Genomic DNA, 24,495 nt, shown 5'->3' on the forward strand with positions numbered 1-24,495 from the left:
ATAGGTTGCTAGCATATAAACTTGAAAATTAGCTTTTGTAACTTAAATGGTATAAAACAGTTGGATACAGAACTGGCAAAAAGCAAAGGATACGTGTGTCAAAAAATGCCTAAAATAATAATAATAATCCATCCAGACATTTGTAGAATTTAAGCCGAGGTGCACGTTTTCATCTCCAATGCTCTATTAGAGCACTTCACTGATGTTTGTGTGTGTGCGTGTGCGTATGTGTTTGTGTAACCTCTCATCCTGATCAGGGTTGCGGGCGTCCGGAGCCGATCCCGGAGGCTACAGACGCAAGGCTGGATGGATTATTTATGATGATAAAGCATTTAACCCCTTTATGTATACATGAGATATTTAATTTACCTGTAAAGCTGGTTTCTTGGTAACAATTTTACTCAAACCGACTAAACATTTTTACTTTTTACTTATTTTGGTAATTCATTCGTCATTAAGGTCAATCGTGCATTTATTATTTGTGTCTGGTTACTGAACACTGACAGTTACTCTCATGAGAACAAGCATAAAAAAACAAGTTTGCTTTCGTTACTGTTTCAGCATTTTTCTGCCCCCATGTGGAAAAATATGACAAGCGAACACAATCCAATGTCTTACATCAGTTTATTACTGCGTGTTTTTTTAGTACTAAGCCGTTCATCTCCACTGTCTATAGATGTGGCATATATATTATAAACTAAACTTGTGAATGATCTGGCACTCGCATACTGCAATTTATCTTGGCAGCGAACTTGGTCCCTTTAATTATCCTACAAAGACTCTAAATGCAAAGAACCCAAAGTACTAACAGTTCCTCTATATTGGAATCTGCTTTAAAATTTCTTTAACTCTTTCTGTAACAATAAAACAAACAAATAATAATAATAATAATAAACTTTCTATAGTAATTTGAGCATAATGTCCAGTGTTTTATTGCTTAAGGGGAAAATTATACAGCAAAAGATAGTTTATGAGTTTACTTTTACTTGCCGCAGATCCGCAAAGGGTTGTAAAAGAGCAGGTGGAATTCACGTGGCTCGTCGCCACATGTACCCCTGTTCCTGTCGTGTCTTAATTACGGTCCCGGATACTGGAACAAGAAGGATTTCATTGATCAAAAGTAACATTGTTTCTCTGCACGTTGGGTGTGTCTCAGATGGATTATAGTCATTTGGCTGTTTTCAAAATAACGTCCTCTCTGTTGATTTTTCATGGTGCGAAAGACGACAGAAGGGTTTCCTTGTGCAAACTACATTCTTTGCATAAGGAAAACGTGTTAGAGTTATGAGACATTTGAGTAACGGTTACCACACATTCTCTACCCTTCGACCTGAGGAAATTTGCATCTTTGATAAACATCTTTGGATGTCATGCATGCAGTCATTAAAAGTAATGTTCTTTAAACGATCCGTCAAAATTATTTCCAACCTTCTCTCAATTAGAATCTTTCATATTTGACTAATTCTGCCTACGAACATAATCTCATCCGTCCATCCATTTTCTACAACCGCTTGTCCTGTCAGGGTCGCAGGGGATTCAGCGCCGATCCCGGAAGCTAAGGGCGCAAGGTAGGGATCAGAACCCCGGACTGGGGACACACACGGACACCTAGGGGCATTTTCGAAAATCCAATTTACCTTAACGTGTTCTTGGACTCTGGGGGGTGTTTCTTTGATGGCGAAGTTACTTTTCAAACCCCCTTTTTCATTTAGCACCTGATCAGTATCACGTTGAACAATTATAATGATCCATAATATAAGGTCGTCAGCGTAAGATTTATGAAACAGAACACATGCATTATATACTGTAAAATTATAATGCAAACCTCAATCATCCACCCAGTACAGGGTCGAAGGGACAAGCAGCAATTATTATAATAAAATGTTGCTTGATACCTACTGATTATGTTCACAGAATACTACGCTTTTACAGAAGACTTGTATTCGCCATGTAGTCTTACTATAATCACGAATTTAATAATCGATCAATTTGGAAAACGGTTAAAATATTACTGAACTTTATAACAATGAATAGGTCGGTGCTAACTGAGGGGCCCCAACTATGAACTCACAGCATTAGCTATGCAGGTTCGATTCCCCGCGCCTCCCCCCCAGCTCTGTGTTCGTAGCTTTTGTGTTTCAAAAACGAACATGCGTTTCATCGTGCGCGATGTTTTTCAGATATTTTGTGTCGTGTTCATTATAAATTAGGCATATTCGTTACAAATGTTATTTTTCGCTTTCATATCCGTGAAGTGTCTATTCTCAATCATCTTAAGCCTCCATTTCCTATAGGTTTTCAATAAGGGAAAAACGTTATCAGTTTTACCACATTGTGGTGATATATATATAACTCACACACATACACACATACAAACACACACAACCCAAGCTATTTACGAAAACAGACAATTTTCCTTACCCCCACTCATCCCCAAGTTGAAATTGTTCGAACAGCTGGTTACTGCTAGATTCTGGTGCATGTCTCTATATGCACGTCCTGATTTTCATAACTTTACAAAAATTAATTCAAATTAACAACACTCTTAATGTTCTTAAATTGTTACACTGGCTTAATTGGCTTTAATTGATAAGGTTATAAAAGCTTCTTTGGGGAAATTCCACATACCTAAATTTAGGGTTGTTCCAATAAACCTAACATTGTATTATTTTACATTGCTTTTAAAACTATTTTATGACAACCTGTCCACATTATCACTTAATAAAAATCAGTTAAATATCCATTATTTGGGGGGGGGGGATATTTCTTTAAAGATATCATTGCTTGCCTGAGATTGTACATAAAAAGTCATGACGGAATATTCTAAGATTTGACCTTTAGGGGGTGCTCAGCCCACAATGAAGTATGCGAGTTGTATTAAACAACCACTTGTATGCTCTTCTGTGTTCTGAGCAAAATACAAGTAAGCTTTACTGTAGAATCTTCGGTTCGGTTCAAACCAACCAATCGAAAAAGAGGTGGAGTAATCAGAGAAGAATTTCATTATAATTTACTGCTGCACGTGGTGCTGCTTGACAGTCAGGTTTTACACAAAAAGTTTTGCACTAAATAGTTTAGTCGTGGAACTGAATTAATAAATGAGCATTTATGCTGACTGAGAGAAAGGAGGGGGACTTTAATCCCCCTAAATGAAGCCTAGTACTTAACGTTGCCCGAATTTATAGGGCCCAAAACTTTGCAAATACAAGACCTTTATTGAAAATTTTGCTTTCCTTACAAAGGAACTTCCGGGTGTTTGCGCAAGCGCAGTTCTTCTCGCAATCACGAGTTGCATTTCATTTCTAAGTTTTAATTTTGGAGTGTTTCTACTGAAGTAAAAGTCAGCAAATGATAGTCAGTCAGTGTTCCTGTCAGGTATGTAACAATAAACAAATTAGATTATAAACGTTTGTTACTTTAATTAAATTGTTAATTTAACGAAAGGTTAGGTTATTATTGTTCTAGTATTCTGGAGTTTTTAGAATTTAACTGACATGGCTTCAAGTTGTACCTCAGTTAGAAAAATTACTGCTCTCTCACGCTCAGTTCGTATTTAATTTAAAACACACTACCCACTTCTGTACTAGTATTGTGTTTATAGTTTTTATGAAATAATGCAAGTTTAATTAAATCCAAAAAAATTTAAATGCATTATTTTTCTAATTAACACATGTGTGTGTACCTCACACTAGACCTACAACGTAATGTGCGTGGAACATAATAATTTCGATATATTTATGTGTCTTGCTTAATGTCTGTATTTACAAGAGAAAGGTATACAACGACGTTATTATTTTGACTTTTATTTTGAAACCGGACGCTCCTTGTTGCTTAAACACTATCTTAACGGGAGACTGGCAGTTTTGTGCGAGAAGTAACGCTTTATTTATCATTATTTAAACTTAATTCACTTAATGATTATAATTAAACAATTTGGAAGTGTGTCGATGTGAAGCTTACGCGTTGTTAGTATCTTAAATTCAGTCTATCTATCTATCTATCTATCTATCTATCTATCTATCTATCTATCTATAGTTGTTATATATGATACCTTAATACACATACGACGTTACGAAGTGACTTCAGAATTTCTGAAATTAAGTAGGCTTCTTCTTAAGAGCAGCGTTCTTGACAAAAAAAAACGTCCCAGTATTTTCTATAGAAAAAAATCTTCGTATTTATTCAGTTCATTTCAGGTCAAGGAGACAACCCTGTAAAAGAACAAAAATGGAAAACATACTCAGTATGAAATAAAAGACCTTCAGTCCTGCAGCTATCAAATTCTTCACATACAATGAACAAGAGCTAGAACATCTAAAAGAAAATTCGTTTAGAAAATTGTGTAAAACTTGAAATACTTTCCCATGAAACTTCCTTTTATCTAAAAGAGAAGTGTCTTCCATAAAATGATCAACAGCTTACAATAAAACCAAAATGGTTTATGATAAAGAGTTTATTGATCCCAGAGCAACGTGATAAGATTGTCCTAAAACACTCATACGAGTAGTTTGTTTTGCAAATCCCTCACTTTTGGGTTCATCTTGAGAGTCCCTTCAGTAGAGTGTGTTTCTTGTAGTTTCTTAATATTTCTGTGCCTCCCTTAACATTGTCTGCGTCACTGGGATTTTCACTTCTGACAGCTGGTCTCACTGCACTGAACTTCAGAATATGAGAAGCATCAACTTTGGAGGGGGTGCCGACTTGCCAGCCAATTTCACTTTGCCTGGTATGGGGGCATGGGCGTAATTTCCAGGGGGGTTAGGGGGGGTCATGACCCCCCCCCCCCCCAATAATTAGATCCAGCCAATATGACCCCCCCAATAATCATGCATGTTTCCCCTGTAATGGGTGGAGACCTCGACCCCCCCAATGTTCCAGCCAAAGTTACGCCCTTGTATGGGGGGTACCATGTAGGCCGGGACCGTTACTGTTAAGCATAGTTATCCTTTCAGACATTCTGTAAAAAGTTCACACCAATACACTGAAATAGAAAAGCAAAAGTGGTCTGTATAAAGTCTATTTCATAGGAGTTGATAAAGAAAGGGCTGTCAAGCTTCTACCATTTGATTTCTGTTACAATACTATAATGTAATGTACTATTATTCTCATCTTACATTTAGCATACTTAAATCAATAAGGTATGTTAATTTTCCTGTTGTGCTTGAGACAAAAGTCATTCACTGATTAAATATAACAACTAATTTTCAAACCATTTCAAATTGATTAACAGAACTTATTAAAATGTTTAATTGAAAAGGTTGTCATCTTTCATTGCCTGTTGACACAGGTTGTGAATGTTCCTCCGGTGTTGCCCACTTTAATGTAGCTCAATTCGAGACAAGTCTGTACACGCAATTACATGGTGTATGTGAGTTTTATCACCTTGCACATAGTGTGTAGGGTTCCGTAAGCTACTCCAAAGCTTTTGATGTGACTAATTTTAGGTGTATAATGGAATAATATAGATGTTCCGTGAGCGTGAGATTCCGAAAGCGTGAGTGCTGGCAATGTAAGAAGCTGCACCGACATTTCGGATACCGGCGCTTGTCAAACGTGCCGCGCCATCCTTCTTCTATTGGATGGACGCTAACAAAGGAGGTGGGCCCCGAATCAGTCTCGCACAAGAGTGATGGGCCAGCGGACCAATCAAAGCAGCAAACCTGATGGTTTGGGGGGCGGGGTGAGAGAGAGCGAACGCGAAAGGGAGTGAGTGGATTCGCGTGGGGAAGGGGACGAGGGGAGAGTTTAATGTAGAGAAAACACAGGCAAAACGGTATACTTATCACTTTACAGTAGGGGCAGCCAGGTCGATCAGAGGTGGCCATGCTGGAGAAGTCACACGATTTATTTTTTTCCCTTCTTAAGAGTATACATTTGTTTCGGAAAGATCAAAACGGTTGATGCCAGATCCTTCTGAAGCGGACATTTTGGGTTGAGCGAGAAACTTGCAAGTATTTGAGTAACTGGCAATTCAAGAGAAAATGGCGGGATTATATGTATGTCTGTAAATCAGTATCATGAGTAAAACTGTATGATGATTACATATTTAAATAAAGCAGCGATTTGGAAGGGGGTTTTGAATTGTGACTAAAACCTCCCTGTTTTACAGCTACCTCACAAATACATCCAGTACCCCTTAATCCCCCGAGCAATATATTAGCATTATGAAAACTTAAACGCGGTGGTAAATGGCTATTCTTTTATTTATTTATTTATTTATTTTACATCTAATCTTTTTGTCTAGAATTACATTGCAAGAAATTATACCTTGTTTAGGCTAGGTGGTCTTTCTGCTGAACACGTGTATTTGTTGATATCAGCAAAAACCAACAAGTGCTTTCGATCTACTTAGTCGCTAATCTCTTTTTTATGATTCGAAAAAATGCTACAGTAAAGATGCGATGAATTTGTCAAAATTAAGCTTGCCATGACCGCACAATCAAAAATGCCCGTAGTTAGTCTACAGAGTGTATAGCTCAGAAATAGTTGAAACAAGGCATGCATATACACAAATAAACATGATATTTCTAAAACGGCATGTAACGTGAATTAACCAGTTCAAATGCACGAATTTTTTATGCCACCACACACAGGCTTGTTGCATATAAATCTTATATTAAATGTATCATTCTATATTGGCTGTCGTATAAAGTAAACAAAGTTGCCTTGTGTTAGAAAATACTAGATGGTGTATTTTTTGTGTTTTAGGGTTGTAAAACAATTCTAACTTTGGAAGATCACTGGTTATTCATGTATACAAAAACAAACTCTGTCCTTCCATATAAGAAGGTATGTCCCCGTTATCACCCTTATTTTATGTTGGGATACAGGTTGTTACAGTTTAAACAAAATGTAACAATTTATTGTTTATACAATTATGTATTGCTATTTAGTTGACATAATGCATAATCTTGCAATGAAATCAATTAAAACGGTTATTCTGCCATACAGTGTACGGTTTGATTTTTTTATTTTCATTATTATTATTATTATTATTATTGATGTTATTGGGATGCATCCTTATATAATAAATCATACCTAAGATTATTATCTAAACAGTGTACAAATATATTCTTTGCAGATGGTTATGTTAAAAACATTTCCGGAGAAGCAATCTCATTGTGAAGAGCACAAGGTATCTTAACAAATAGCTTACAAACACAACTTATAAAAATATTTAATATTAAGCAACAGTGCATGAAATACAGCAGTTTTCAGAAGTCTGCTGTTTTCACCCACATTATGAAATGCAAATTTCTATGTGGAATCGTTCAGTGATGACACAATGCAATATTCATAGTAATTAGTTTTCAGTATTATGTATTTAATAATATTCACTGATTTTCTTACTGTGCAGTTCTATAGGCTTTGCCTGTTATGTTCCTGCCTGGCCACGCTGTTGTTTGCTGTTCTGTATCTTCAAAAACTACTGGCCCCACCATCTCCCACTGACCTGGAAGTGCATGCCCACAACATCTCAGTTGCCCATGGCAAAACTTGTTCTGATTCCTGCAGGTGAGCTTGCAGGTCAACTTGTGTTTGAATAAATGCTTGAAATGGCTATCGAATTTCTGAAATGTTTTATTTAAAAAGAGTGGTATTTAAAGGACCTGAAGTTAGGTAAATGTTTTTTCAGTTCCTTTTAGAATACTTTTAAGAGTGTCGACGTGGTCAAAGATAATTTATTTACTTTTGGATTGCTGTAGGATTGTGTTGGTTGAAAGCATTCCTGAGGGACTGGAGTTTAACTCCAGCATCAACCCTTCCATCTACCAGTCCTGGCTAAATCTGATTGGTGAGGCTCAGAGCAGCATTGACATCGCCTCTTTCTATTGGACACTGACCAACAAAGACACGGGCACCCATGAACCTACAGCCTATCAGGTCTAGTTTTCATAGATATGTTTCTGATCTTCTGTCAGGACACCAGCAGGGTCTGCTTGAGGTTTTGAGGCTAGTGTTCCTTTTTTGTTTGTCTTCCTTTTTTAGGGTGAGCAAATTTTGAAAAAACTGATCCATCTGGCAGGGAAGGAAAGTGATGTGTCTGTTCGCATTGCGGTCAATGTCCCTGACAAGTCTCAGCCCATTGAAGATCTGAACATGTTAATGCAAGCAGGTGAGAAACTCAAGTACAAGAACCTTTATGGACAATTGAAAATCCTATTTTTTTTATTGCAGTTTCCAATTAAAAATATAAATATCTAATCAATTCTAGAAAATATAATCTTTAAAAAACCCTATTCCAGAGAAGTAAAACACCTTAATCTGCTTTCTGCTTCTGGTTAATAGACCAAAGAGAACAGTGGTCTGTACTACGAAGCGGGGTTACTGGCTTATCAGGGTAACTTGTCGGATTTAAGGTAGTCTGGGCGAAATGTAAGTGAACAAATATGAAGTCCATTTAAACTGTGGTACCTTAACTCCAACAAGTTACCCCGATAAGCCAGTAAACCCGCTTCGTAGTACTGACCACTGGCAAGACTAGTAACAAACTGAAACTGCGGTGTCCTTTGGCTACAGTGCTGGTATATGCTACACTTGTATTGAGTCATCGGTATCAAACTTACCTATTGAAATTGCACTTGAGCTCATTAATAAAAATGGCAAAATATACACTTTACAGTTTTACCAAAAATGTTTTTCCTTTCCGTTTTAAGGACTTTGCTCAGCTAGTTATTGGTGCTGGCACCATACAGTTTTAGAAGAAACTTTCATTTTCATCTATGTCAAATAGGTTGGAATACGTACCGTATATTTACTGTCATGTGTTGGACTTTACCAAATTAATATTGGTTTAAACCATAGCTTACTTAAGCCTGTATGAGCAAGGGACCAAGATAATTTTCCAGCTCAGTATAGCATATTATGGATGGTTTGCCAAATAGCAGTAGGAACCATTAGCAACAGTCCCACCAATTTCAGCATACATTTTAATGAATATTATATTTAACTACTATATTCTGTTCTGTTTAGTTCACTCCAACTTGAAATATCCCACAATTTTGTCTTTGAGATCTGAAGTTTCAATAGGGTCATTGAAGCGAGACGGACATTGTAGATGAGACTTTGCCTTACTGTTCGTCTTATATTTTGTACCTGAACAGCTGACTAGTGTGCTTCTCTCTAGCTGAGAATATAAAGAATATTTTTTTTTGTGTTGCACTGTGCTATTTATATGCCTGTACTGTTGTATTTTTAGGAGCTGATGTGAGGCTGGTGAATATGCGAAATCTGACTACCGGTGTGCTACACACAAAGTTCTGGGTGATTGACAAGAAGCATATCTACCTTGGAAGTGCTAACATGGACTGGCGGTCTCTGACTCAGGTGACGTTGTCCATTGACCGAGTTCATCCCTTGGTCAGACTGGATTGTGAGAATGCCAAACTCTTAGTTTTTGAGGAATACAAACAAGGTGTGAGAAAATAAATATTTGGTTGGTGATTGTGTTCTTCAGTCTGTATATATCTTTTTTTTTATACGGTTTATGCATCACTGGAATCCTGCACAGTTAGTCTTATCTGCTATGGCCTCATCTTACATTCAGGTGAAAGAGCTGGGAGTTGCCGTCTACAATTGTAGCTGTTTGGCTGAAGATTTGGGGAAAATCTTTGAAGCGTACTGGTACTTGGGTCAGGCTGGGAAAGGCATTCCTTCACATTGGCCAGATAGTTATTCTACCTCATACAACAAGACATCACCCCTAGAGCTGCCCCTCAATGGAACCTCCTCAACTGCGTATTTATCGGTAAATATATCACTGAGGGAATTGTAATTGTAATATAACTACACTGTTCACTGGCTTCCATTGTATTGTTTCTTTTTTTTACCTTTAGATGACTTTATATTTCAGTTTCACTGGGTTTATTTGCGCATTTTTCTTTTTTGCATGCGCAGTTCCAGGGAATGTTACTAACCAACCCCGCCGCTGTTGAAGTACTAACTTGGTCCACCTCTGTTGACCTTCCCAGATTGGATGAGATTTTGCTTCTTTGATCTCCTTATTTATGTGAGATATGTAATGCAAATAATCCTGAATACGTATTTTAATTAAAAAAAAAAAACCTCAAAACTTGAAAACAGAGTTCTCCACCCTCACTATGTGCTGATGGAAGAACCCAGGATTTGGATGCCATCCTTAGTGTGATCGATGATGCTCAAGAATTTGTCTACATTGCTGTCATGAACTACCTACCTACAATGGAATATTCTCAATCAAAAAGGTATCACATTTGCATTGGCAAATTAACACATTTTAGCAATGCAGAGAAGCAGAAATTGCATTTGTAGCTGATGTTTGTCCAATGTTTTTTTTTTTTTTCTTTCTTTTGCTTCCTTGATTTGCAGATACTGGTCAGAGATTGACACTCAGTTGCGACGGGTGGCGTATGAGAGAGCGGTGCGTGTGCGCCTTCTGATCAGCTGCTGGGGTAATTCTCCACCTGCCATGTTTCCCTTCCTACTTTCATTGGCTGCCGTTCAATACCAAAAGAGTAAACTGGATATCCAGGTGGTGAGTGACACCTTCAACTTTAATGGCAATTTCCTATAAATTATTAACAGTAAATCTTTAACAGACATTGGTCTGACCTTTTTGGTTCCTCTCCTCCAGTGTCTTCTGACATTCTTCCTTTCCCTCTTCCCCTTTCCCTGTTTCATGCACTTTTTATATAAATTGTGTAATAATGGATAGACACAAACTCTTGTCCAATGCGTTTGGAGGAACTGTATAGTGACAAGTGCTGCATAAAAATAAATCGAACTGTATGAAGTATGTTATACATTTATTTCACATATTGTTGTAAAAATAAGAAATGGCATGAAGCTTGGTTGAATTCTTTGTTGATATTTAAATAATGCAGAGGGGGAAAGTTCAGGTTCAGAAAGTACCTGACTCCAGACCAAGATTTTGTTTCAGCCAATCAGTTGAGTATGAGACACATTCACAGAGTACTCAGCTGGTTCAGTGAAACGAAAACTTGGTCTGGATTTGAACTTTCTGGACCTGAACTTTCCAACTCTTCAGTATTGTTGCTAAATGTAACTTTATTGTTGCTAAATGTAACTTTATCCCACAGAAACTGTTTGTTGTGCCCTCCAGTCCTAGTCAAAAAGAAATCCCATATGCAAGAGTCAACCACAACAAGTATATGGTCACAGACAAGGTGGCATACATTGGTATGTGCCTGGTCACTTCAGTCGAATGATGAGAAATGTTTGTTGTAACTGATTGTAATGTACAGGTTTTCCCCCGCTATCTGAAAGTACAGTGTTCCTATGAAACCTTTTCTGAGCCAAAATGGTGTAAAGCGAAGAAGCAGTTATCATTCATTTATATGGGAAAACTTTTTGACTGTCCCCAGGCCAAAAAATTCTAACAAATCATACAAAATAACACACAAAACCTAAAATAACACTAACTTAAAGTAAAAGCAGGAATGATATGATAAAATCACAGTAGAAATAATGTATCGATGTGGATTCACTTACCAGAATCGATACAGTCATGCGTCGCTTAACCACAGGGATACATACTGAAAAAAACCTAATTCGGCGATTTCACCGTTGTGAGAGCATCATAGAGTATACTTACACAAACCTAGATGGTATAGCCTACACACACCTAGGCTACATGCTATAGCCTAAATAACGATATAAATTACAGTATAGTACTACATAAAACAGTAACGCAGTTATTTGTTATCATTATCAAATATTTTGTACTGTACATAATTGTATGTGCTATAGTTTTATACGGCCAACAGTGTAGTGGGTTTGTTTACACCAGCATCACCACAAACACGTGAGCAATGCGTTGCGCTATGACGTTACGAAGCACGTTTCTTTTGGGATCACGGTCATCTTTGCAGTTGACCGAAATGTTGTTATACAGCACATGACTGTATATTGATACCTGGCTCACTGATACAGCAAACACTAAATGCCTTTTTCGCAAAAGTGAAAATCATCTTTGGATTTCTTTCGGTTAGAGATAACAGGTGCTAATGTCGGTCTTTCGTAAAAGCGAAGTGGCGTAAAGCTAACATGCATTAAAGGAGGGGATTCCTGTATATTTTGCTTTCCATTTATCTTTAGTTACCGATGAAAAGACAACTGAAAACAAAGGATGACAGAAATGCATTGTAACCCACTTACTGTATCTGACTTGATGTTTTTTACCCCCACTCAGGAACCTCAAACTGGTCAGGAGACTACTTTCTGAACACAGCAGGGTCAGCATTAGTGGTGAATCAGACTGCAGCCCCATCACCAGAGACTACGGTCCAAAGGCAGCTCCAAGCTGTATTTTTGAGAGACTGGGACTCAGTGTACAGCACGCCATTATATCAGCACACTGACACAAGACAGCTGTGTTACCGCTGAGTCAGACGGGAAGGTGCTAATAGAGAAATAGTACTGTTTTTTAGCGGTGACACCCTTGTTGCTTTGTACAATGCCTTTATTTTGTTTGGAAAATGCTGTGGAAAGGGGTTATTAAATACCAATTTGGTAAGATTATGATTTTTTCCCAAGTTCCACTGCTGAAGGATGTTTAAGATAGGAATTATTTCTCCAAACCATGATGAATTGTAACATTTGTGAGAATCAGGTGTTATTCCCAAGATGTGCTTGAACCAAATGTACTGTATTAGGGTTTTTTTGTACAATTTGGGCCAAGTGGTCATACCCTACTTTCCTAAAGTACCATTTATCAGGAGAGTGATCTCTTGATTTGTATACATTACTCCAATGTCTTGTTGATAAGTCTTGGACAGTCAGAAAAAGTCATATTGTTACAAATTGTTGTTTGGGTTATGGTATTGTATGGCAAATTGTCTGCAAAAATAACCTAGTTTGATGTGTTAATGATTATAATGGCATTATCTAAATTCCACTGAACTTCAGGAATAAATCAAGCATATTTGATTCTGTTTTAAAATGCATTTTTAAACACCATTGTGTGTATGTTTCATATCATTATAATCTGTGTGTGTGTTGAGTGAATGTTAGATTGGGTCTATCCATCATTATCCATCATTTGGAAATGCTTATTAAAAACTCTAGTTTCTTCCCTTGGTCCAATGGCATTTCATTGCTATCAAAAACCTATTTATCAAAATCGCCAAATGAGAGTCTTGCATGGATTCATTTTTGGGTTGCTGTATTTGAGGTGCTCTCATGACCCACACCAAGGTAACCCTAACTCCTGCCTAAAAGTTACAATTAAAAGGTAATTACAAAAACCGAAATGGAGAAAAACATGACATCAATATCTATGATTGGCTGATTTTATCATACAGACATGAGTAGATGAAATGCGTGATATGTGTCCCTAAACAAACTGTATAATGACATTAACATTTATTTATTAGTGAAGGAAATGCTCTCTCCGGACAGATAAATAGAGCAAACGTTAAGGTTTAATAGCTAGCTGTTGGAGTTAAATGTTTGTTAGTCTTCAGAAATGGTTTTGGAAATGCTAATAGGTATCACCTGTTGATGTAGCATCAATGATCAGTTTGAAAATTGAGAAAGATTTCAGCTATAAAATTTGGCAGGTTGTTGGCGTTTGCAACTTTAAATTTGGTCTAAAGCATATAAAGTCCTAGAGGAAATGTGCTAATTTAATAGATGTAATAGATGTGCAGCTAGTTGGGACACATTGAACTGGCTGGAGCGAAGGTTATTTTGAATTTCCCATTCAGTGGTGTACATTTATGCATGCCTTTGGATGGCAAGCTATTCATTGTTGAGAAGCGTACTTTGAAGATGAGATAGTGACATTGTTTTTTTTAAAAGGATTAATTTGTTAAAGAATTAAGGAATATTAGGTCCTCCAAACCATCCTTGGATTTCATCTCCAATGACTTTGCTGGACTTTGCTTTGGTTCATCTCCAAATGGCATAATCACTTTTCTGAAGTTCCTACCATTATATAATTTAAATAATTGTAACTCTTAATTATAATGGTACTCTACCATCAAATACCTTACTCAATGGAAAAACAAACAAGCATGAAAAATAGCAAGTTCCTTACACTGAGAAATTAGTGAGCAAAAAAATAATAAAATCTGGCTTGTAGATAAATCTATGAGCATGGAAAATCATGCATTATGATTATGAGTCATATGAAAGAGTTTTTGCAACATCGGAAGCTATATACAATAATGCACAATAACAATTAAGGCTACTGTTACTTTGACTGAGCAAATTTCTGTTTTATTTTAAAACATTGCACCACTCATATATATCACTGAGGCTTTGGGAGGCTGAACAAAAGACAGCAAACGAAAGCAGCCAAGGTCGTGACTGTTTGACCTCCCGTAAGGACATCACTAAAGCCCTGTCAAATGCTTTTTGAAAAGAAGAAAAAAAATGGCTAAACTCCCCCATTCCCACAAACACAAACTCAGCTGAAAAGTTGCAGCTCTGCTTCCTTCTCTCCTTTGCGGGACAGGGTCTGTAATCCATGAATGGACATTGAACATTACTCTCTCTTTTCAGTTCCTTTACACCACCTTCATTAGCATACAGATGTGGTTACAAAGGGACCCACCGTCACAATAGATTGCATTGTAAGAATTGTTCTTTTTCTCCTTATTGTTTAATAGGAGTTTAGGTTGGATTTTATTGGATATATATATATATATATATATATATATCCATTTATTAAAAAAAAAAAAAATTATATATAAAACCTAATATTTTTTGTCAGTTTTGTATGTATTGTGTTCATTTTGTTGTAATTATAGTTCAATTAATTCAAATACAGTTTTTAAATATATATTTGAGGTATATAAAACACTACGAATACACTATATGTACTGTACATATATTGAGAAACTATTATGAGTAACTGAATGAATACAAATGAATGTGTAGAACATACAAGAGATAAAATGTAATTTTTAAGATGAACAGTTTTATTTTAAAAGTGTCAAAAATATATTAAACAGTAAGATTTAATGCACTGCTGTGTAAAAATATGTTAAATTATTTATAGCCGACTTGCAAAATATAGTTTTACTTAATAACGAAATAAATAGGTTTATAATTTACAACTGTATATGCCAAAGTCAAAAGGTTAAGGCAGATGCAACACTTTGTTTCCACCAATATGAAACATTTACCTAAATATTTGAAACAAGCATGAAATAAAACATAATAAAAACACATGAAGGCAAACTTAGTTCAATCATCTAATTAAATACATAGTATTTCTACTAAAAATGCTCTTCTTTGAATCATCTGAGGATATCAAATGACCAACAAAATCATTTACTTTGACTACAATGACTAGTCCACTGTTTCTAAGACTCCTGAAACGTTGCATTTCCAAAACTGTAAAAATTTGTCTTGCAAGATAAAATCTTAATGATAAGCATTTTCATGTGTACAATACAAAATGTCAGATATGAAAAACTGAAATTGGCAGTAAATTTTTACTAACGAAAAAGTGATTAAGCTACTCAAAGCATTTTTTCATTGAATTCATCACAATCTGTATAATAATACAGGAATAAATAAAAAAGAAAATAAAATCCATAATCATAAAATAAAAGTCCTGTGGTTAGACTATCTTACAACATTTTAAAATACAAATATGATTCAGAGCATACACTATTAGATTTAAAGCATTCTTTCACAAATTTGATTCAAAATCATGCTTATGTTTGATGAATCATTTTTATATTGCAATTGACAAATATGTCCAGTTATGTAGTCACTCTTGATAAGGCCTCTCTACCAAAACATATCTTCCTATTCATTCAGCACATCTTTTCCTATAAATGGGTACAAAAAAATTCCTAAACAGAATTCTATTCCTATAAAGCTACCCACCACATCTAAACTGGTATACAACAGTATACAATAATGGGTTCATTTTGATAAACTCGACTGTTTATTCATTAATACCAAAATAGCTTCATAAATGCAATATGCACATATATTTTAAAGAATTGACAGACGACTGAAAATCGGTAGGCGCTTTCCTTCAAGGCTTGGAGATTCACTGCCACTCAGACTGCCAGAACTCGCGTAGCCATCCGGATCAGACAATGAATCGGCAGATATAGTTCTCTGTAATAAAGGCCGCTCTGAGAGTAGGAATGAATTGAAACTGTGATTCTGGCCACTGGTCTTCAGTGTATAGTTTGTATGACCTGTCAAATCGGTTATTGCATTAAAGCAAGGGCTGGCAAGCTGATCGCTGCCAAGCTCAGTGGATAATGGGTAGTTGTTCTTTATCGTCCCTAGTTCCAGATATTCCGAGAAGGCAGGGGACAGGAGTTCTGGCGTTCCAGGTGAAGAGAGGAAAGATAACAGGGAAGCTTTTGAGGATGTCACATGCTGTTGGACAGACTGGAAACCATTGAGTAATATTGGGAGCCGCTCTCTCAGTTGATGTAGTTGCTCGTCTGCATTATGAATGAAATGGCAACGCGAACCATAAGGACAAAAGCCAATTGTGTGGAACGTACGACAAGGTTCTGTTTTGTACTTTGGGTGCCTGTTTAGTCCTCGTAGCTCCTCTATGCCGTGAGCAAACTGACATTTGGTGTCATATTTACAAGTGCCGCTTTCCTCGTAAGTGCGACAGAGCTCAGTCTTATATCGAGTGGACAAAGGGGATGTGGGGCTGGGAGATTTTGGAGATGATAAAGAATTTGTGCTTGTATTAAAATCAGGTGGTGTAAGGCTCTGCATCACGGCCTGTTCATGTTCACCGACACCAATTCTAACATGGCTTCCCTCGATCATGCTGACTGAGCGGTCGACGCGAAAAGGAATATGACTAATCGAGGATCTGGGCAATTTCTGTTGCTGGTCCTGGTTCCAATCCTGGCTTCTATAGTGGATTGGCCAGCAGACAGTCTTGTTGACCATTTCAGTGCTGCTGCTGTTTATCTTGTTAAAGAGTGTGCCAGGACATACAGAGTGACTGCGTTGAAATCCCACTGTGTGCTGCTTTTGATTAGCATATATTGTGCCACCTGTCACATCCAGACTGTGAAAATTCTGTCAAACAAAAGGAATACAAAAGAACATCTCAATAATAAAATGTGTCAAAAGTATCACAGAAAACCTACACTTTTAAAATATCCTCTGATATCACCCTGACTGCGATTACATTAAGTTACATTAGTGGTTACATTAAGTTGCATTCCTGACAAATGTACTTAGATATTACAGAACAATTCTCATTTACAAAATTATTTATAATTTAATACTTAAGATTTGTGAAGAAAATTAAAGATCAGAAAATGAACGCTCACCTTGGAAAACTCATCATCCAGCTCCACAAAGGGTGTCAGAAAGTTTGAGGGCATTATGTTTTTTGCTGTAAGAAGTTATCCAGATATGCAAAAAGTTACCCAGATGCAGCAAGTCCACTAAATGCTCTTTGAAGAAGCTGAGTAAATATACAGACAGCAACAGAACTCCACCTACTCTTAAGAAATGAGGTGTGTCTTCAGTAGAGGCACCTCCCAGTCTAATTTGAAAATGCACCCCTTATTCAAGGGCTTTGACAATATAGGCTAGCACATATTTTGAAATTAGTGTATTCTCACTCTTAGTTTTAGCAGACTAGCATAAATCTCTCACAGGTTTTAAATACCTTTTTATTTTATGTTATTTTTCCATTGACCATTTGAAAAGAATGTATGTATTTAGAAACATTTTTAAATATCTCCATGGTCCCGCACTTGCCAAGTAGTTGTAAGATGAGTGGATATTTATAATATATGTCTAATGCACTAAAAATTACATCATTAATCATAAAGAAGGTAAATGAGGAATTTCATATCTTGGTATATTTCAGGATTTTTTGTATCTTCTAGTTTACGTTTAAAGAACATTTTACAGCATTTTCAAAGTAGAAACACTGTTTTAGTGCAGTGATAGACCATCAGTGATAGAAACAGATATGTCTGTTTCTTAAAGAGTGCGCTGAACTGTGAGAGAGTCACTTGTTTTTACTGGATATTGTTGTTAAAGCAGTTTCACTTCACTTTGTTTTCTCTTCCTTTCATGCCACTCGCAAAACCAAGTACTCAGTTGGGGTGGATTGGTGGGCAATCACATGTCAATTTAATGCTCAATATAGTTCTGTTTTATGTACCCCTGCACAATGTATTTAGCCCAAACTTATTTTTTAGCAAAAAATGTTACCAACCCAAAAGCAACAACAGTGACATATCAAGTGTCAAAGTTGAAAACACTTCTGTTTATCAAAAAGAAAAGATACTTCCTCTTTCCAAATAGCAGTAGAATAGTCAGACTGAAAAAGTATTTATTAAGGACAATGGATCTGCAGAGGTGGCTGGTACTGAAAGGTTCTGCTAATTGTTTCAAACTACAATGGGGTTATGCATATGCTTTCTCAATAGCTATCTGGATAGAAGAGGTTCCGCTCCACCCGGACAGCAGACATCTCAAAATATTTAAGGCAGAGTGGAAGCAATCGTGTTGGTTTTCTACATTCACCGCCCCCCAAAACAAGCCTGGTATTCGTTTTTTTCTTTTCATTCCTTCACCCTCTAGTACCATAGTCACCAAAAATAATGTATTTCTCTCCTTAACCATTTATTGACAGCTTCCTGACACAAAACATACTGCAGTTTTTTTTTGTTTTTTTTTTTGCAGAAACGGGTCCAGGTTTCACAATCAAGGGGAAATTTGAAAATTTATAAAAGGACAAACGACCATGTGTTTAAATAATTTAAGAGTTGCATGGTTACTCAATATATTTTGTAGCATACAATGGTTAGGCTGAATTATACTAGATAGACCGCATATACAGAGATACATATCAACGCTGAATTACAATACCACAAAGGCTGTCTCTTTGCTTTTTCTTCAGTCAGGAAGGAATGACTTTGCAACTGTTGGTATTTGACTGAACCACTTACATAACTGTTGATAACGGCTGGATTACCTAGAACGTTTGTACCATTGTCATAGTGAAAGGAATAAGGAGAATGAATGATTTAAGGTAGAACTATATTTTTTGCAAAATCGTAGACACAGAGTAGCAAAACTAACATCAAGACATGTTGATTTTTTATTGTACATATTGTACATATACAAGTTTCAGAAAAGTGACCAGTTATGTCCCACTTTGGCAAACCCGTCACTAAAATGTATATGTATATGTTTAGGTTTTAAAATGCCAAGCTACAGATTTTAATCTGAAAATTTATAATTTGTGCTGTAACCCTAACCTGGCAAAGCTTTGGGGAAAAAATTAGATACTAATTTATTCGATTATTAAAAGAGCTTTTAAAATGATTAAACATTAACATTCTAAAGATGAAACTATACTTCACAATTGCAATATTGCATAACATTAGAAAAAGCTTGTAATGTTAAAGTGGCATTTGTTACATGAATCGGGTTTATTTTGTATTTTTGTTCCAAGGCCTAAGACTTTTTCTTCTAGAGAATCGTCCATCTGTTTCTTTGGCCAGGGCAAGGGGGGGGGGGGGGTTAGGTCTCTTCAGATCTGCCAATTGCCCTTTATCACCATGGAGGCATGGATAGGGGTGGACTCCCCGCCTTCTCTGTGTGCCTCGTAAGAGACTCTTTGTCGTGACATTCCATATGTCGAAGAAGACATTCATCTGGCTGAAACACGCATGGCTGGACAGCAAACAAGGGCGTCTGAAGATCTGGCGCGGGGTGGGAATGGAGTGACCCAGCAGTGCCACTTATCCAGGTCATTGTTCAGCACTAAATACGTTATGAGTCCAATGCTGGTCAAGTAAGCAAAATAATTTGTTCAGGTAGAGGAAGAGAGCGTAGGATTTATGTGCTCACGCAGTTCCCCGTGCTAAGCATCAGACCTACCTGCAGGTAGGGGTTCCCAGACCATTTCTGGAACTCAAACACCCTCATTTGAAGGGATAGATGGTGGTTTTTGATGGACGTTCTTACATAGCCAACTGAGAGATACAGAAACCTTTACAATTAACAAAGTATACAAATATATCAAACTTGCCCTAGACACAGAGTACTGCGCAGAAGTCTTAGGCAGTCAAAGGAAATGTTAAAAGCTATTTATCTGGGTAGTATGGGCAAGGACATAGGTTTGGTCTCGACACTGGTAGGGGCCAAATAAGCCCCCCCCCCCCCCCAAACACACAATATTGGTGGGGACATGAACCTATCCTCAATACCCAAATCTACACCCTTGAGTAAGGAACTAAGAAGTAGTTTTTCCATTTACCAAAAAGTTACAGATGCCTTGTTGGATGGTATGATGAACACCGCTTCAGTATACACACACACACACATACACACACACATACACACACACAGACACACACATATGCAGTAAGATTTATTAGACTAAATATTAGATTGCAGATAGTTTTTTAGAACTTTGATTTTAGGTATATTTCCATTTCTCACACCTCTCCTTAGAAATACTGAGTAACAAGCTGGTGGGCTTAATGGTTTACTCCGTGGTTTACTCCAGCCTAACCAGCATTACTCCTGGACAAACTGCACCCTCCTCTTTTGCTTTGCCAACTGAATCTCACAGATGCATCCTGAATAATTGTAAATTTGTTCCTTAACTTTTCTTTCTTTGAACTTTCATACATAATTTCAAACTTCCCACTATTGGAAATGACATAAAAAAGATAAAGTTGCACCCGTATTTTAATTATTTTTCATAAATTACTAAAGGACATGAAACAAAAACGTAATGAAAATAAGGCAAGATCACTGTGTATTATTGAAAAGGTGTATGGATCAATAATTGCAGTTAGTACTTTTCATTAGGAGCTTTGAGGTGTTTTAAAGGTAAAGTTAATTACTTAAAATGCATAAATAAATGAAAAACTGTTTTACAAATAATATACATTTTGATTATAAATAAAACAGTCTGTTTAAACAAATAAAATTTTACTGCTGGATGTGGCTTAAAAGAAAGACGTTGTGGGTAACTCAAGTCCATGTGGTACTGATAAGGTTCTCCTTTGCATTTTTACAGCTTCCACTTTCATTGCCTTCATATTGATAACTACTGTGCAAGACGTTGTGGTTAGCCCAGATGTAACGTTCATCCATATCAGGACGCAACGGCTACAACCACAGTCAGTTATAAACATCATTAGAGGCATAAGCTCGCCAAACGGAAAATGTTGCATGTTAAGGAAATAGCTGAAAGGTAGCCTGCCTGATATTGCATCGTATACTTGTTCATGCATCCAGAAACAACAAGGTTATTTAATAGTTATTGATTTAAAATTCATTCAAAATACACCGTAGTCTGATGTTCTTCAACTCACAGCATAATATTCAATATTCCATTTACCTTCATTCCAACCAAGGTGTGCTGCTTCTGCTTTGTGGCCCCTGTGCTGCCTGGGATAACCCCCCCCCCCCACAACCCCCAACCACCTTGTACAGGACAAGATTAGATTAGATTAGATTAGATTAGATTAGATAGGCAGACGGACAGACAGACAGACAGATACAGAAACAGGCAGACAGAAAGACAGAAGGACATACATACAGAAAGACAGAAGGACAGACAGATTAGATAGATAGATAGATAGATAGATAGATAGATAGATAGATAGATAGATAGATAAAAAATTACCATCTATGTTCTTCCACTGTATGTGCAGGTTTCCTCCTGTACTCCGTAAAACATGCTGTTTGTTGAATTAGTGTCTCTAAATTGCCCGTGGTGTTTTATTGTGTGTCCTGGCAATCAATCCAGGGTGTCCTCACAGTTGTGCCCTATAATTCCAAGATATGATCTAGGCAAAAAAATAAATAAATAAATATCTAGCACTGGGGCCCATTATAAGGAGCCTATGCCACTATACCTATTCCAACATAAAGGCAAGATCTGTAGAATCTGTTAAACCATGAGACCCCCTATTACTGTACCAGTGCTGTGACCAGTACCAGGCTCGGATCTTTAAGTAAGTAAACATAAATCACAGTATCGGCTGATTCACACGCTAAGGTAACTTAAAGGTTTCATGGTGTGGCTCTCCCACATGGACATCACAAGATGTGTGAATCACATGTACAAAAACAGTCAAAAATAACTCCAGTGTTGCTCAATAAACTAATACATGCATTCCTCTTAATCTCTGAGGCAGTGTGTGGCTCAGCAGGCTCAGCCTCCATTCCTGTGATTGGAAGGTCACTGGTTTGAGGCTGAAATTTGGCAGAATAGCCACATGTCTGTGGGCCCTTGATTAAGGCCCTTGACCCCCAGCTCCATGGGTGCTGCTGCAGGCGGCTCTCGTGTGTCATGGAGAGGAAGACAGGGTAGGTCAAAAAGAGAACTTCCCCAGAAGGTATCAATGAAGCGTTATTATTATTTTGCAATATTTGTGAGTAAGGGTTAGACTTCACAGATCACAAGACCTATCTAATAAAAAATGTAGCTAGAGAGTCAACAACTTAAGGGTGCTAAAGTAAATGAAAATAGATTAAACCCAAATGCATTTTTACCTTTTCAACTATACTGTAAAGCAGTTACAAAATCATACTTAATAAATGAAGTTTGATACTAGATACTGCAGTTATAAAACTAAAAATTGACACACAAATTATGACATCTTACAGTTCAAGTTAGAAATTCCATATTTCAACTGCTAGTGTGTGAGGAACTCTGAGGACTTCGACCTTGCATGTAGTTTCAGTTGCTAAAAATAGCATCAAGTTGCATAACTTTCCTGTGCTGTATGGCGTCTCTTTCTGCTTGTCTCACTGAAAACTGCACAACATGCTCAAAATACTTACATGGGAATGGTAGCTACGACTGTGTGACTGATTTCTGAAGGTATTCATCACCCAACTGCTTACCCTGGTCAGGGTTACAGCCTATCCAGGCAGCACCGGGCACAAGGTTGGCATATGCCCTAGTTGAGATGCCCATACATCACAGGGCATATAAATGCAACCATAAATGTAATATATCCATCCATCCATCCATCCATCCATCCATTTTCTGTAACTGCTTGTCCTATTCAGGGTCATAGGGGGTCTAGAGACTGTGGGATGGGGCACCATCCAATCGCAGGGCACACGCACCATTCACACCAATGGGCAAGTTGGTAACTCCAATTCACCTTAGCCTGCTTTCAGACTGTGGGGGGAAACCAGAGTACCTGGAGGAATCCCCACACCGACACGGGGAGAACATGCAAACTCCACACACATGGAGCCATGGTGGAGACTCGAACCCAGATCCCAGAGGTGTGAGGTAACAGAGCTAATCACTCTGCCACCATGCCGCCCCTAAACATAATACATTAATTAAAAATGGAATTATTATGAATTATCACTTTAATTCTCATACTAACAAAATTGGAGTGGTTTCTTGGGGTGGCGTAGTGGCGCCGCAGCTAGCTCTCCTTCCTGGGTTAGGTAGGCAGCTCTGCACTGGCTGAATGGGTTTCTTCCTGCACTTCATACACATGCATTGAGGTACACTGGCATCTCTGAATAGCCCATAGTACGCATGTGCACTGCCCACAATAGACTGGCATGGTGTCCAGGGTCCACCCCTGCTTATGATGTCTAGGATAGGCACTTGACCCAAACTGTGGTCCTGCATCAGATAAATGGTTGGAACAAGGACAGTTTGTTTCTTCGATAATAAAAGAAAATGAATATACTACTATTACAAAGGCTAAGGGTGAATTTTCTAAGCTGACAGAAAACACTTCATACTCATGTATACTATACTACATGCATGTATAATAATAATAATAATAATAATAATAGGTAGTAAGGCACACATAAAAAAGGAGCAAGACCGTGATCGCATTTAAAAACAAAGAATCTTAAAATTCAGAGTAAGACAAGCAGCCAGTGGAGAGAGACAAAGGCTGGAGCAATGTGACCCTCCTTTCTGCTTAGTGTGTAAACGCTATCATAAGCAATATTAACATGCTGCTCTGGTACTCTAAAGTAAGCTGGGAAAAAACATTTCAATAGCCTGTCCTACTTGTCGAGCTTTTCACAGTCTGCTGTGTACTTCAGAGGTATTATGAAGCTGACAGCAGGGTGTCCTTCGGACATTGATGATTTTTAAAATTTAGAAAATGTTGAAAAATGACTTTCCCACAGTTTCAACCTTGAACAAAAGAAGTCAGAACAAACTCGCCTGTCTTTTTCTCATCAGCCGAGACAATTCTGTTTTTTAGGGAGCAACACTGTTTAAACATTTGGGTAATGTGTGATTAAAGTCCTCAACTAAAGAACCACAGGATGAGGATGTGAAAGACTGAAGAGATGCGTAAGGTTCACTAAGATCTCAGCAGAGCCGTCCTTAAAATAGCACTTGGTGATTGGTCTCTTTTCACTCTGAATTTTGGGAAAGAGTCACATTATGAAGAAAATACAAAAGCAGGCAGAGATTTCAACACCTTCTGTATGTTGTCATGATTTCTATCCCCAATAATAATGACAAGTTTGCAGAGACAATAGGTATCTACGACTGTAATTTTGTGG

At 37.3% G+C, this 24,495-nt stretch overlaps 2 protein-coding genes across 6 annotated transcripts; one reads left to right on the top strand and one right to left on the bottom strand.

Moving 5' to 3' along the window:
- The first annotated feature begins 3,275 nt into the window (after positions 1–3,275).
- pld3 (phospholipase D family member 3) lies at positions 3,276–13,078 on the top strand. Of its 5 annotated transcripts, none has more exons than XM_023812246.2 (12): positions 3,276–3,375; positions 6,709–6,789; positions 7,082–7,135; positions 7,358–7,515; positions 7,707–7,884; positions 7,990–8,116; positions 9,200–9,327; positions 9,548–9,748; positions 10,084–10,223; positions 10,348–10,513; positions 11,079–11,178; positions 12,191–13,078. In XM_023812246.2, exons 1-12 carry the CDS (start codon positions 3,349–3,351, stop codon positions 12,382–12,384), a joined length of 1,554 nt encoding a protein of 517 aa, XP_023668014.2. In that variant the 5' UTR covers positions 3,276–3,348; the 3' UTR covers positions 12,385–13,078. The 5 variants fall into 5 exon arrangements, with proteins under 5 accessions (XP_023668014.2, XP_023668017.2, XP_023668015.2 ...); XM_023812249.2 differs by lacking the exon at positions 3,276–3,375 and adding an exon at positions 4,672–4,726; XM_023812247.2 differs by lacking the exon at positions 3,276–3,375 and adding an exon at positions 4,800–5,996.
- A 1,821-nt stretch (positions 13,079–14,899) lies between these two features.
- Positions 14,900–17,568, bottom strand: LOC111844037 (mRNA decay activator protein ZFP36L1). The gene is made up of 2 exons (XM_023812118.2): positions 17,280–17,568; positions 14,900–17,022 (listed from the first exon to the last, which is right to left on the bottom strand). Exons 1-2 carry the CDS (start codon positions 17,331–17,333, stop codon positions 15,955–15,957), a joined length of 1,122 nt encoding a protein of 373 aa, XP_023667886.1. The 5' UTR covers positions 17,334–17,568; the 3' UTR covers positions 14,900–15,954.
- Positions 17,569–24,495: the final 6,927 nt, after the last annotated feature.

This window comes from Paramormyrops kingsleyae, chromosome 17, assembly GCF_048594095.1.
Source record: "Paramormyrops kingsleyae isolate MSU_618 chromosome 17, PKINGS_0.4, whole genome shotgun sequence".
Classification (NCBI taxonomy): Eukaryota; Metazoa; Chordata; class Actinopteri; order Osteoglossiformes; family Mormyridae; genus Paramormyrops; species Paramormyrops kingsleyae.